Below are 13805 nucleotides of genomic sequence, written 5' to 3'. Positions count from 1 at the left end.
ATGCAAGGTTTTCTCCAGTTGATTAAATATAAGGTCTTAGAGGAAGTTAACTGATTCTCGTGTGGGAGAAGAAAACTAAGAATGGGAAGACAGGGTAGAATCAAAACAGAAGGAAGACTCTAGGAGCCTCACTCCTTTCCGTGCTTGTCAAGGGGTTTGGGTTTGTTGTTTGTGTGTATGTGTGTGCTGGTAATGAAGCTTCCACTCAGGGCCTCATGCTCTTGTTCAGCCTTTTTTTTTTTTTTTTTTTTTTTTTTTTTTTAATCAAAGCTGGCACTCTACCACCTGAGCCATGCCTCCATCCACTTGCAGCTTTTTCCTAGTTAACTAAAGATAAAAGTCTCTTGGATTTGTCTGTCCAGGGTAGGTTGGAACCAGGATCCTCAGATCTCAGTATCTGGGATTACTGCTTTGTGCCAGTACCAAGGCTTTAACTCATTGGCTCCCTCTCCCTCTTAGCTTTCCCACCCACACCTGGTACTCCATCATACCTGCAGTCTGGTTTTTTGCTGAATAGTTTGGACGTGAAGTCTCAAGGACTTTTTTTTTTCCCCAGCTGGCTTTGAACAGTAATCCAGACACATCAGCCTCCTGAATAGCTAGGATTAGAACCATGAGCCACTGGCAGTCAGCGGAGCTGTCAGCGTGGGCTAAGCTCTCATGGCTGCAGTCTGCTTCCTCCCGGTGTACTTCAGTAAGATCCTGGGTTGGCTTTGAGCTGCGGAGGCCTGGGCCCATGAATTCACGGAGATGCCTATTTGTGAAGGGTGATTTTGTGGGAGTGCGTGTGCTCCTGAGCCTCCTGAGCCCTGCCAGCTGCATAAACTCTGAAGCTCCAGTTAACCACCAGTCTGGCTTCTATGGGGTGTGGGGCTTGCTGTGTGTTTGTGTGCAAGTGTGTTGTGTGCGTCTACTGTAAATCTTTGTAGTGTGCTGTGTGTGTGTGTGTGTGTGTGTGTGTGTATTGAGAGAGTTGATGAACAAGTTTTACTGCTTTTGCTCTGCAAATGCAGGCTGCAGCTGTGAGTCCCTGTGCTGGTGACCCTGCCAGAAGCTGCTTTAATGGGTGGTTGTGGTGGGGCGAGGCTGACTCTCACTTCAGGGGCAGGGCAGGGCAGGACAGAGAGGGTGTCATTGCCCTCTGGCAGCTCTCTGCTTGCCTCTGCTCTCTCTGGCACTCTTAACCCCAGTAAAGGGGTAGATGTCCCTTAGGGCTTGGCTCCAACACAAGCCCCTTTCCCTGTGTCACCCTCAAAGACAAGTGCGCCTGGAGTCTCTTTCTCTCCCCTGTGCGGTCTGCCTTTCCACCTGGTGAAGCATAGGTCTTTCTGGTCTTTACTTGGCACAGTGGGTAGACTCTTGTCCTACAGGGCTGCAGATTAGAAAACTGGATTTGGGCTGGGCCCTGATAGCTCATACCTGTAATCCTAGCTATTCAGGAGGCTGAGATCTGAGGATCAAAGTTCTAAGCTAGCTCAGGCAGGAAAGTCTGTGAGACTCAAATCTCTCTCCCCGCCCCCACTCTTTTTTGGCCAGTTCTGGGGCTTGAACTCAGAGCTTGGGCATTGTCTTTAAGCACCTTTGCTCAAAGCTAACACTATGCCATTTGAGCCACTTCCAGCTTTTTCTGTGTATGTGGTATTAAGGAATCAAACCCAGGGCTTCATGCATGCAAGGCAAATACTCTACCACTAGACCATACTCCTGGCCAGACTCTAATCTCTTATCTTCCAGAAAACCAAAAGTGGCATTGTGGCTCAAAGTGGTGGAGCAGCCTGAGCAAAAAAGCTCAAGGACAACACAGAGGTGCTAAGTTCAAGCCCTATGATGGACCAAAAGAAAAGAAAAAAGAAAAAAAAAAGGACAGAAAGAAAAAAACTGGATTTGAGGAACAGAAAATAGACATTCAGGATTCCTGACTTCCTCCCCTTCATAGTCTGTGGTTGGTTTTGTCTAACTTCCTCCAAAAAGAGGAGCACCAGACATATCTTGACTTCAGCCTCAAACAGTGGCCTCTAAGAAGCTTACCTTGTGGGGTAAAGAGAGAGGAGAGGCTCAGGTCTTGGAATGAAGGGAAAGTAGGCTGGAATTCTTCAGGCAGCTGGAGGCTATGAAACATCGGGATCTGCTCTGTACTTCACTCTAGCCAGGCAGTGTTCCAGGAGACAGACACCTTAGGGTCTCTCTCCCTGGGTAGCTGACTCATCTGCTTCTAACCTAACAATCCTAATGGGTTTCCTCAGCCTTCATGTCCTCTTGGAGAGCTCTGTGGATTGCCTTCCTCCCGTGCTGACCTATCCCATCATACTTAAGCCCTGCGGTGCTCAGCCTTTGCCAGCTGGCTCTACCCCATCTATGAGCTATATCCCTGCAAATCAAATGCCATTTGAATCCAAGCCATGACTGTCTTTCCCAGAAGCCCTGCATTCTGTGACCATGGCTTAGCCTTGTGCCACTTTCCTGCAGTCCGCAGCTTGCCTGTATGTCCTCGGGACCCTAGAGCTTATCTACTCAAGAGGTGCTGATGGCAAGGCTCTGGTGGCTCACACCTGGAATCCTAGCTACTCAAGAGGCTGAGATCTGAGGATCGTGGTTCAGAGCCAGCCTAGGCAGACAAATCCAAGGGACTCTTATCTTCAGTTGACCAGCAAAAAGCCAGAAGTAGAGGTATGGCTCAAGTGGTAGAACTCCAGTTGAGCAAAAAAAGCTAAGCAAGAGCATAGGGCCCTGAGTCCAGGCACCAATATGAGTATTAGAAAAAAAAAAAAAGATTGCTTCTTCTCTGTAGCATCTATGTAGCTTTGACTTAGGGCGAGGATGGGTAGGAATGTTCCCTCTGCACTGTCTCCCTTCTCTCTGCTCCCTGCCCATTCACCCTCTTCCTCCCTTCTCCTTTGCCTTTGCTGGACTCCTTCAGCGAGGTAAACAAGTCCTGAAAATACAGAGACAACCCATCAGGCTTAGCTAAATCTAGGGCTAAATAGGGTCATGAACCCCCCATTCCCACCATGCCCTCATCATTCTCCCCACCATTCTGCTCTGCCTTTTTGGTGAATTCTTAGGCTTTCCTCTGATAGTTGTGTGAAACTCCAGGCTGGCCTCTTTTCCTCAGTCACCCAAGCTAGGGGGGAAAGAAAGAGCTTCTGTCCCAGAGTGGAATCTCATTGGTTTGGCTTAGCTTGGACCATATGCCCATCCTGCCAATTAGGTACCCAGGCTGGCATGTAATGAGTGATTGGCTAGCTGAGTTCATGTGTCCAAGGCTGGACTTGAAGCTGAAGACCTGCCTTGAGGGACAAGAGACTGACTGGATTGCTCTAAGAAATCCCAGGGACCTAGAAACCTTGGATTCCATAGCACACCTTGTTTCTTAGTTATAGGTGATGGCCTTACACCTTGGGGCTCCTGGAAAGTATTAGGAAAGCTGTTCTTCCCAGGTTCAAGCCATGCCAACACTTAGTGAGACACTGCAGTAAATAAGAAAGGCCTTGGAAGAAATGATTCATTTTGGCTGGGAGTTTGGCCTAATGGTAGAGTGCTTGTCTAGCATGTACGAAGACCCAGGTTCAATTCCTCAGTACCACATACATAGAAAAAAGCCCGAAGTGGTGCTGAGGCTAAAGTGATAAAACTCTAGCCTTGAGAAAATCCAAGTACAGTGCTCAGGCCCTGAGCCCAAGCCAAGGACTGAGAGAGAGAGAGAGAGAGAAAGAGAGAGAGAGAGAGAGAGAGAGAGAGAGAGAGAGAGAGAGAGAGAGAGAGAGAGAGAGACAGGGAGAGAGAGAAGGAGGGAAGGGTTCCTTTTTTCTTTTGAGGAAAGTTTTGAGGCACTCTGTGGTTGTGTAGACCCTTGGAGCTGGTTTTATTTTCTCCTCACACAGCCCCAGATACTTACTCTCATACTCAGATTCACCTACACACACACATACACACACACACACACACGCACACACACACACGCACACGCACACACACACATATCTACTTTCACTGTCTGGGCCAGTGGAGGAGCTGGGACTTTCTGGTCTAGGCCCCTCAAGGGTCCAGGTCTCCAGGCCCAGCTGCAGAAGCAGGAAGAACCTAGTATCCTTGCCTGTCATCTAGCTTATCCCCACCACCAGCAGGAAGCCCCAGAGGAAGGGTTAGGTGGGAACCTTCTCTCAAGGATTGCCCACAGCCCCTTGCTGGTTCCCACAAAGCAGGAGTGGGTTAGACACTGACCACTGTACAGCACATGTACAGGGAGAAAAGGCCCTGAGCCTTCCTGCTTTTATCCTAGCCCCTATCACTGCTCCACCCCAGCCTTCTGTATCAGGGCCTCCGATTTCCCACTCTGTCCTCTGTATCCACAGTAGGAGTTAGGGCTACTCAAGGCTCAATTTCAAAATTGGAACAGAGCTTCAAAGAGAATCCCAGTGTAACAGAGCCTGACGCCTCTGAACTCTATGGGGACTACACGTGCAGGTGCAGGGCTCACATTGTGAGGAAAAGAAGTATGTGGGTGCAGGTTGGGTTTCCCAAGGCTCTCCAACAGCCTGGAAGAGACCTCCTGCTTCTCCACCCAGCTGGGGCCCTGAGAGCAACTTTCCATGCAGTGACCATTCCCAGCAGCTGAGCCGGAAGTCCTGTTCCTGTCCAGAGGCTGCCAGCCTGTCTCCCATCACCCTAGTGCAGCTTCATCCCTGTTCCATGTTTCGGGCTCCACCCGCCTGCACACCCAAACAGCCACTTTCATTTACAGAAGAGTGTCCCTCACAGCAAACCCTGTCATGGATCTGGCAGCCTCTACCCATGACGTCTGCTCTCTGGCCTTCTGACCCTGTGTCTTCAGGGACCTTGGGCTAGAAAGAGATATTATGTCATGTGCCTCATTTCCTAGCAGTTGATCATGTGTCCTTGCCATTTCCTTCTCATTAAAACAGGACAGATGACCTGTTCTGGGTAGAGTCATTCCCAAAGTCAGCTTTACTTCAGGGACAAAGCTTTGGAAGCAGCCCTCTGCTTCCTGCTTACCTTAGAATTGAAGCGATATGGACAAGGGTAGTAGGTCATCAGTTTGGTCTTGAGGACAAGGAAGAAGTGACATTTTAGCATTCAGTGATAAGTGCTACTCTCCAGAACAGGTTCAGATGAGATACACCTGGAAAAATGCATGCCCTCTAATCTTGTGTTCTGGACTCACTAGCCAGAAGAGCCCTGGCTTTCTCCCCAGGCTGAAGCGTTGGCCTGGGGCCCGAGAGTAGCCTTACCTCAGGATTACTCATTACTACTGACTATTGTTATTGTTTGGTTTGCCCAGCCCGTGGAGAAGCATATGGGCCATGCCCTGGGGCACAGGCTGAGCAGAGCATCCCCAACCATGCCAGGATAACCTTGGCTTCCATTCTGCTAAAAAGTGGGGTCACCAGGCTTTTTTTTTTTTTAACATGCCCTACTGGGTCAGTACATTTTAAATTGATGGCTAGTTTAAATTTTAAAATTTATATATAAAGGCAAAAGCATCATGGCCCACTCTCACCTTAGGTCTAAAATTGCCCAAGGCAAGTCAGTACAGACTAGATTGATTATAGAGCACTTGTTCCCATCTCAGGCAGAATTTTTCTTTTTTGTAACTTAAACTCAGGATCTGGGTGTTGTCCCTGAGCTTTTTCTTGCTCAAGATTAGCACTTCACCAGTTTAGGCCACAGCTCCATTTCCTGCTTTTTGGCAGTTAATTTGATATGCTTTTCAGAGCTCAGGTCTGTAATCTTAGTTACTCAGGAGGCTGAAATTTGAGGATTATGGTTCAAAGCCAGCCCAGGCACTCAGACTGAGAGACTCTTTCTTCCTTCTTTCTTTCTTTTTCTTTTCTTTTTTTTTTTTTTTTTTTTTTGCCACACCTGGGCTTAAACGCAGGGCCTGAGCACTGTCCTTGGGCTCTCTCACGGCTAGAGCTCTACCATTTGATCCACAGTACCGTTTCCAGCTTTTCTTATGTATGTGGTACCAAGGAATTGAACCTGAGTCTTCATGAATGCTAGGCAAGTACTCTACCACTAGGCCAAACTCCTGGCCCCAAGACTAAGAGACTCTTATCTCCAATTAATTTCTAGAAAATAGGAAGTGGTGCTGTGGCTCCAGGGGTAGGGCGGCAGCCTTGAGCTGAAGAGCTCAGGGATAGCACCCAGGCCCAGAGTTCAAGCCCTATGACCCACCAAAAAAAAAAAAAGTCTCACAGACTTTCCTACTTGGGCTGGCTTTGAGCCTTCTCAGATCACAGCCTCCTGAGAAGCTAAAATTACAGCCATGAGCCACTAGACAGCTTCAGACAGAATTATTTTCTCAGATTAGTTGTCAATTTGGACTAGACCTCAGGTCTTCAAGGACAGGCTGAATGCATATTCCCAAGGGCAGCTACCACCTAACGCCTCTGAGGCTGCACTGGGTCCTGGTGTCCCAGTAAGGGAGCACAGACATCTGTGGAGTGAGCTCCTAGGCCCTAGCATTGTGGCTTGAAGCACCACAGCCTGTGAGTCAATCTCATCCCCCTAGCAGGTGTTCCTGGATCAGCCTTGTCCTCTTTCAACCCCAGCAGCTGTCCTGAAGCCTCACTGGAGCTGCTCCCACAGTCTTCTAGCACATAGAACACCTGCCCTCCTCTCCTGCCTGACAGCCTCTAGAGAGAGGACTCCATTTGAAGACTTGTCATGACCTGAGTTTGGAAGGAACTGTACTGTTCTGCTATGGCAAACAGAATCCTGAGAACTCCCCTCTTCTCTGCCTGTCTTTGGCGGTAACCAGGCCATAGGCTCCTCCCTTGGCATTAGCTAGAGGGGGTTTCCTGTGGATGAAGTTCCTGGGAAATGTCCACCCATTTTCCCTTCTGTTTCATAAACCAAGTGCTGCGAATGGGTGGCACGCAGTTGAGCGGGATGATTTGGCTAGTGGTTCCTGGGATCAGAGCTAGCTGGAGCAGAACACAGAGAAGCTGCCCTTCTCCTGCTGGGTAACAAGTCCAGTGGGCTGTCTGCCATCTCTCACCCCTGTCATCCTCCCAGCATGGGGAGGGCCTGCCTTAGGTCTCCAGAGCCAGAAATGAAGCAATGCACTACATGCACTTCTGAGAAGAGCCAGCCCACCAGGCTCTGGGGAGAGACCCAGGAAATAGAAACACAGGCCTGCAGCCAGAGGACGGCCCGCTTGGGCTCAGCAGCATTGGGTCCAGGCATGTTCCATTCTGTCTTCTAAGTCCGTACTGAGGTTTCCTGCGTGCTGTTTCCCATTTGTTTTTCTGTCCTCTACTTCAATGAGCGAAGACCTAGGACTTGAGTTTCTGAGCTTGTCTGACGTCAGACAAGGGCCTGAGGCCTGAATAGCATAGCTCCATCTACCTGCATGGAGTTGACCTTGAAGCCATCACTACTTTCCCAAAAGCTGAAATCTGACTAGCATAACAGGGACCACTCCATGGCCACTGCTTTGTACTAGAATGAGAGAGACAGAGAGGGAGAGGGAGAGAGAGAGAAAGGTGGGAGGAGGCCTGGTGTCTGTGGTGCCAGCCAGGACAGGAGCAAACTTGCTAAGTTCAAAAATTGGTCACTGTGACACAGCAGGAAGCACTGTCTCACGTCTGTTGTTTACTTCACATACTGCAGGACAGCCCCTCTCTTGCCTACCATGGCTGCCCTCTACACCCTTGGCCTGCCTCAAGTCTTCCCAAGCAGTGGGAGAGGAGGCTTAGGTTCAACCTGCTTTTATCCCAGAACCCCCCAGTTCCCAAGTAATGGGGCACTTCTCTGACTTGCACTCAGAGGAGAGCAGTTGGAAGGAGGCAGGCCTACTGCACTTGGTCTAAACAGATTGAGACTCTTTCATAACCCCCTAAGATCCTCAGTGAGAAAAAGAATTGGAGGTCAGGCCTGCTTTGTGCTAACACTGAAGCTAGAGAGTGCCTTGCCTATGCTAAGGCAAATTCTATACCGCTGAGCAAATGCCCTAGATGGAAACTAGTTTTTCTAAAGCACTACCAGGGACCCCAGCATCAGCCATGATTCCTGTGCATCGTTAGAACCCTAGCCCTGTCTTAGGGGCCTTCCTTCATGTAGACTCCTCTCTAGGGAGTGCCATCCAGAGAAGGAAGACCTGTGCCAGCCTTCAGGCTGAAGCAGGTTTGTCTTCTTTAGAAAAATGGCTTATAAATTGTGGTTAGAGGATTTTCTTTTGGACTTTTGTCTCTTCTTCTCCAGCCCTCCTTCCATTTAAATACACTCGTTTTTCTGGGGTTTTCCCTGCAAATGCAATTGTGGGAATCAGCCTAAGAACGAAGTTGTGAAACCAGAGCTGGTGTACTTTTTTTCCTTCAGCAAATCCCTGAAGCACTGCGTAAATACCACTGATAGATTTTCCTCCTCCATGGTATTCCTCCCAGGCATTCCTAGCCGTGCCTCTCCTAAGAAGATGAACTCCATAGCCCCACTGCAACCAGAGACCTCCTGCAAGGAGCTCTGGGCTGTCCTTTCAAGTGCCTGGGTTATTTACGGGACAAGGGTGTTTACAAGTAAAAATGAAAGGTCTGAGAGGTGAGGCATTCCACCTATTGGCTGTCATGTATCACCAGCTTCTCTCACTACCTTACCTTCCCCAGACTCCACTGCCTTCTCTGTCCTAGGCTGCTTCCTTTTCCCATGCCAGCCCATCTGGCTACCTGGCCATTCAGTTCCCCAGGATGCCCTGCCTCCCTCTGTTTTTGTTTTGTTTTGTTTTGTTTTTCCATCAACTCTTAGGATCTTCCTGCTGTTGTAATCTATAGCCTCTGCCTCCATAGGGCCATTTTTTCCCCCTCAAATTGTGTGTGTGTGTGTGTGTCCTGGGAGCTTAAGCTTAGGGCTTGGACTCTGTTCTTCATTTCTTCACTCAAGGCTAGCACTTGAGCCATGCTTCAACACCTGGCTTTTTAAATTAGAGATGAGAATCTCGTGGACTTTCTTGCCTGGACTCGAATGGAGCTGAGATCCTCAGATCTCAGCCTCATGAACAGCTAGAATTACAAATGTGAGCCACTGATGCCTGGCTTGTGTTGGTTTTGAATCCTACTTTGTCTTCATCACTCAGTCCCTGATGCCTCTGAGCTGTAGCCCTCACAGCCCCAAAACTAGGACCCTTTCCTCTTCCAGTTCAGAGGGAAGCTGAGAGGTGAAATCCATTAACCAAAGGATTGTCTTCCTGAAGCATCTTCTGCTCCCTAAGCCAGTGAGGCTGTATCTCAGTCAGACAAGAGGCAGTTGAGTGATCCTGCTGTGAAAAGCAAGCAATGACTCTTTACCAGGACTGCAAGAGCTAGATGGAGTCCCTGAGCTGGGGACTCTCCATAGGGCAAAGCCAGGCTGGAGGGAAGGGTACCCAGGGATCCACTGAACCCAATATACAGGGGAAGCTCTGACACGCTGACAAACCAGCTGGACATCCATCACACAGGTGGCTTGGGGACCTAGCAGATAGAGCAGAGCTGGGAGAGGCTGGGTATCTCAAGCTTGGTTATGGGAAGCCCTCTTAGAAGCCTGCCAAGTGCAGAGCCCCCTGATCTGGTCAGCCAGTGATCACTTTCCCTGTGGGCTCTGCTGAACCATGTGGGTAGGGCAAGGTTTTATGGTGGGAGTCCTGGGTGGCAGCTTTCATCAGGAATTTGATTTTGGAAGTTAGTTCACAGTGCCAAAGCTGGAGCCCTCAGAAATGTTTCCAGCAGCTGGGCACGGTGGCTCACACCTATAATCCTAGCTATGTAGGAAGCTGAGATCCGAGGATCATGGTTCAGAGCCAGCACAGGCAGGAAAGTCCCTGAGACTCATATCTTTAACCACCAGAAAGTTCAGAGTTACAGCCCTAGCCTTGAGCTGTGGAGCTCAGGGACAGCCCTCAGGTCCCACTACTGATTCAAATACCACTACTGATTCTCCCCCCCCCACACACACCCACAAAATGATTCCAGCTTTGTCTAGGGAAGTTCTGGGATGGTTCAAAGGGTCTATGACTATTCTTTGGAGACCATCTGGTGCTCTAAGAGGGTAGATGATAAGATCTGGATGGCTGGGGGCAGGAGGCCTTCCACTGGTTTGAAGCTCTGCTAGCCGTCCTTGGAGCCTCCTCTTCCCATCCTAGTTCTTTCTCAGGGCTACTTATCTGCCACAGGCAGTCACAGAGAAGTTGCCAGCTGCTCTCATTATCTCAGGCCTAAGGAGCCAGAGCAGAAAGGGAGCGGGAACCTCTGGGTGAGGGTTGGTATGCCATAGGAATTCCGAATGCCAGGGGAAGGCTGCCTTCTTGTATCAGGAGCCGCATCTGCCTTTGGAATGCGTCCCATAGCTCATTCTTGGAACTTAGCAGACAAATGTCCCCTCGATGAAGGGGTACCAGTAGAGACAAGGCTTGTTCCCCAGGGAGTGAATCATTCATCAGTTAGAATGGGATTTTGTCCTGTTTCACCTCTGAAGTATCCACTAACAAGCCCGAGGGTGGAGTTGTTAGGAAAGGTATGGGGATATTCACCCCAGATTATCTCCCACCAGCCTCCCCTCTCTTCACATGCCTTCACAGTCTTAGCCTGGCCAGACAAGGCCATGCCTAGGTTTGTACAGGAGAGGTAAGCAGAAGCTGGAAGCTGCGGGCCATATCCCCCTCCTCTAAAGGGGCTTCCTTTTACTGCTTCATGGCTGTATATGAAACAGTGGTATCCCAGCAGCACCCATGGGGATAGGTGTCTCAGCAAATACAAAACTATAGAAATCAGAGTGGCAGGACCTCTCTGGACTTTATCTGCTGCAAACATTCATTGTTCTGTGTGAGTCCCGAGCCCACTGTGTGTGTGTGTGTGTGTGTGTGTGCGTGCGTGCGTGCGTGCGTGCGTGTGTGTGTGTGTGTGTGTGCGTGCACGCGCACGCGCATGTGCATGCATGTCAGTGATAGGGCTTGAACTCAGCTCCTCACACTCTCACAAGCTTTATCGCTCAAAGCTGCCGTTTTACCACTTGAGCCATACCTCCACTTCCTTGAGTCTATTTTGAAGATGCCTTTCCCAGAAGTTGTGACTGGATTTCCTTGAGGGGCCGAGTGCCTTCAGGTCACTGGAACTGAGAGGAGGAACCTGCTGGGGCCAGGGCAAAGTTAAGGAAGCATGCGTCTGTCGTATCTCCCCAGGTCTGCTACCTGTGCCACAGTCTCCTGACACTGGCTGGGGTGGTGGTCAGCAGCCAGGACATCACTCCAGACCAGTGGGTGAGTCTCCCAAGATGCTGGGCCACAGTAGGGTGGGGCGTTCGGCTATGTGTGCTCCACCAAGCTGTGTGGGATGGGTCAGAACGGAGCCATCCCTCCCTCAACCACTGCAGCGTGAGGAGTCGAGCATGTTGAGGGTGCCAGAGCCTCTTCCTCCCCCTCTATCCCACAAATGTTGACCTGACCTGAGTACTTGTCGCAGCCCTGTCCTCCCTTTCTTGCCCAACTTCCAAGCGGTCACTCAGACACCCCTCCCTTTCTGCCTTGGCAGTCCCTCTTGCCCGTCCTCTCCTCTCGCTGTCCTGGTCCCTGCCGTGCCCTCCCCACAGTCTCCACCTCCACAGGGAGAGCTGCAGCTGCTGTGTATGCAGTTGGACCGCCACATCAACACCCATATCCGGGAGAGCCCGCAGGCCATGCACCGCACCAAACTCAAGGACCTGGCCACCCAGATCTACATCCGTTGGCAGGAGCTGTTGGCCCACTGCCAGCCCCAGGTGGTACCCCCTAACCCCTTAGACCTAGGAGAGGAAGGAAGTGGTCAGTTGGGCAGTGCTAGCCAGAGCCAGCAGTACATCCACCCCCACTGCAGCTGCTAAGCCCCAAAGGGACTGGACAGACAGGGCAGGAGGTGGGGAGGGATGGAAATGCCTCAGGGACCTTCATCATGCTTATCAAGAGTCCTGTGCCCAGGGTGGTGGTACTCTGTGGGGGAGAGGTGGCAGATAGAGAGAAGCTTATTCCTGAGCAAATACAAACAGAAACAGAGCTCCGGGGACTGGATTCTTTTGTCCTGAGCAAGACCAGTAAAGGGCGCTGGGGCTCCAGCTATCCACCTCCACCCCGCCCACATAGCCTGCAGGCCTTGGCTAGCCGCATGCTCTGTTGGAGGCACACTCCTAGACTTTTTGATTACGGTAGCAGCAACTTTTACGCTTGACTTTCGGGGTAATACCATGTATTGCTAAAATATTTTGGATAAGCAGCCATTTCAACAAGAGTCCATAAGATCCTCACAAAGAAGGGTTGTTAGAAACCCATTATATAGATGAGCAAGCTAACCAGAGGCCCCTCATCACTGAATAACTTGCCCCGTCCTGTGAGTATCAGAATCAGGGCCCAGAGCCAGCTGGACTCCCAGGCACTGTGCAGTCTCCACGCATACCTTCCCTTCTGGCCGCCATTAGCCCAACAAGCAGCACCTTGGTGGGCCGGCTTGGGGAGTGCTCCAGCCCCACGGCCCCAGCCTTTGATGGAAGTAGCTGGGCCTGGCAGGTCCATTTCCATAGCTCCCTTCCCCCCCTCTCCCCCGCCCCTGCCACTCTGCCCAGGGCTCCCTGCTTGCCTCTCTTCTGCCTCTTCTCTTGTCCTTCCCTCTAACCTCTGACTTGGGGCTGACATATCAGCCACAGGATGTGGCTTAGGGCTCACATTTCACCCAGTCCTTGATAGTGCTGGAAGGTAGACCTAACCCTAGTCCTCTAGGAATTGGATTAAACTAGTATCCAGTGGGAAGCAGTGGTTTATCGGTTGGTGGCCAGGTGCAGGCACCGTCCTTCCATACTCCCAGAACCTGTGTGTCAAGGCACGCTGGCAGCCCCCTCTTGGCACTGTGGGCAAGTGATCTGTTGCCTTAGTTTTGCTCACATAACCCCCTGTGCAGAGGCTGTGAATGGATATTGAATGGACAGGGACAGGGGCCAGGACCCAGGATCAGACATCATAGCCTGTTTTTCTCCTTAGGCTCAGTATGTCAGTCTCTGGAAAAGCACATAAAGAGCAAGGGCAAGGCAGCCCAGAGCTCTTCATTTCACTAGGGAACAGGGAACTGAAGAAAACAAGAAAATGGAGGCCAGAGGAGACCAGATGCTGACCTGCCTGATGAAGCAAGAGCCTGCCACCACCACATCCCAGCCCCTACCCTGTAGGGGTCAGCCTTTCCCTGCTCGACCAACCCCCTTCAGCTCTCCTACCCCACCTAGCTCTCTCTGCTTCCCTAAGGCTCCCTAGCTCTGGCTTCCTGAGGCCTCCCAGGCGTTCCTAACTGGCCACAGTTCCCCCATCTCCTTCCTTTCTCCCTGTCACAAATGTGAGGTTCCTTTGTGCACATTAAAGTCTTGTTTCAGCATCAGTGGTTTAGGAGCCTTTCTTCAATCCCTGTCCTAAGGGCTAACTGCCCAGTGTCCCATCTCTTGAAACCCCTCTGCACCACTGAATTCTCACCTCTGACACTCATGTGATGGCCTCAAGCCTCCCCTCCCCCACCCCCCAACTGTAAATTCCCACCAAGGAGCATTTAGTCCTGTGGTCCAAGAGTTGCTAGGAGCTTCAAAGCTGAGATGAGGAACATTTGTTTGAATATAGTCTGAAACTACTTCCTACCCTCACTGGGGAGGCCATGTGGAATGAGATGATGGGTCAGGGCTGTAATTATGCTTAATTCAATTTATTGTAGAGCTCTGAAATCAATTCCCCAGACTTAGGAGTGGGGGGTGGGGGTGGGTCCAAATTACAGTCCCAGATCTTGCCATTGCTTTCCTATTACAGTCTCAGATCT

The 13805-nt window shown here is 50.6% G+C and overlaps 1 protein-coding gene across 4 annotated transcripts in view; it reads left to right on the top strand.

Moving 5' to 3' along the window:
* The window catches only part of Fam178b (family with sequence similarity 178 member B), a 97648-nt gene extending 84269 nt beyond the window's left edge, over positions 1 to 13379 (top strand). For 3 of the 4 annotated variants that reach the window (XM_090336447.1, XM_090336444.1, XM_090336445.1), the window contains 3 exons: positions 11171 to 11248; positions 11593 to 11745; positions 12992 to 13379. In XM_090336447.1, coding sequence (XP_090192573.1) covers positions 11171 to 11248; positions 11593 to 11745; positions 12992 to 13024 — 264 coding nt within the window. In that variant the 3' untranslated portion in view covers positions 13025 to 13379. The remainder of the gene's footprint in view (positions 1 to 11170; positions 11249 to 11592; positions 11746 to 12991) is intronic. The other variant, XM_090336446.1, reaches the window with a different exon arrangement.
* The last annotated feature ends 426 nt before the right edge of the window (positions 13380 to 13805 follow it).

Source organism: Megascapheus bottae, chromosome 7, assembly GCF_031878675.1.
Source record: "Megascapheus bottae isolate mThoBot1 chromosome 7, mThoBot2.hap1, whole genome shotgun sequence".
Classification (NCBI taxonomy): Eukaryota; Metazoa; Chordata; class Mammalia; order Rodentia; family Geomyidae; genus Megascapheus; species Megascapheus bottae.
Note: the sequence above shows the minus strand (reverse complement) of the source record. Positions and strands in the feature narration are given on the sequence as shown.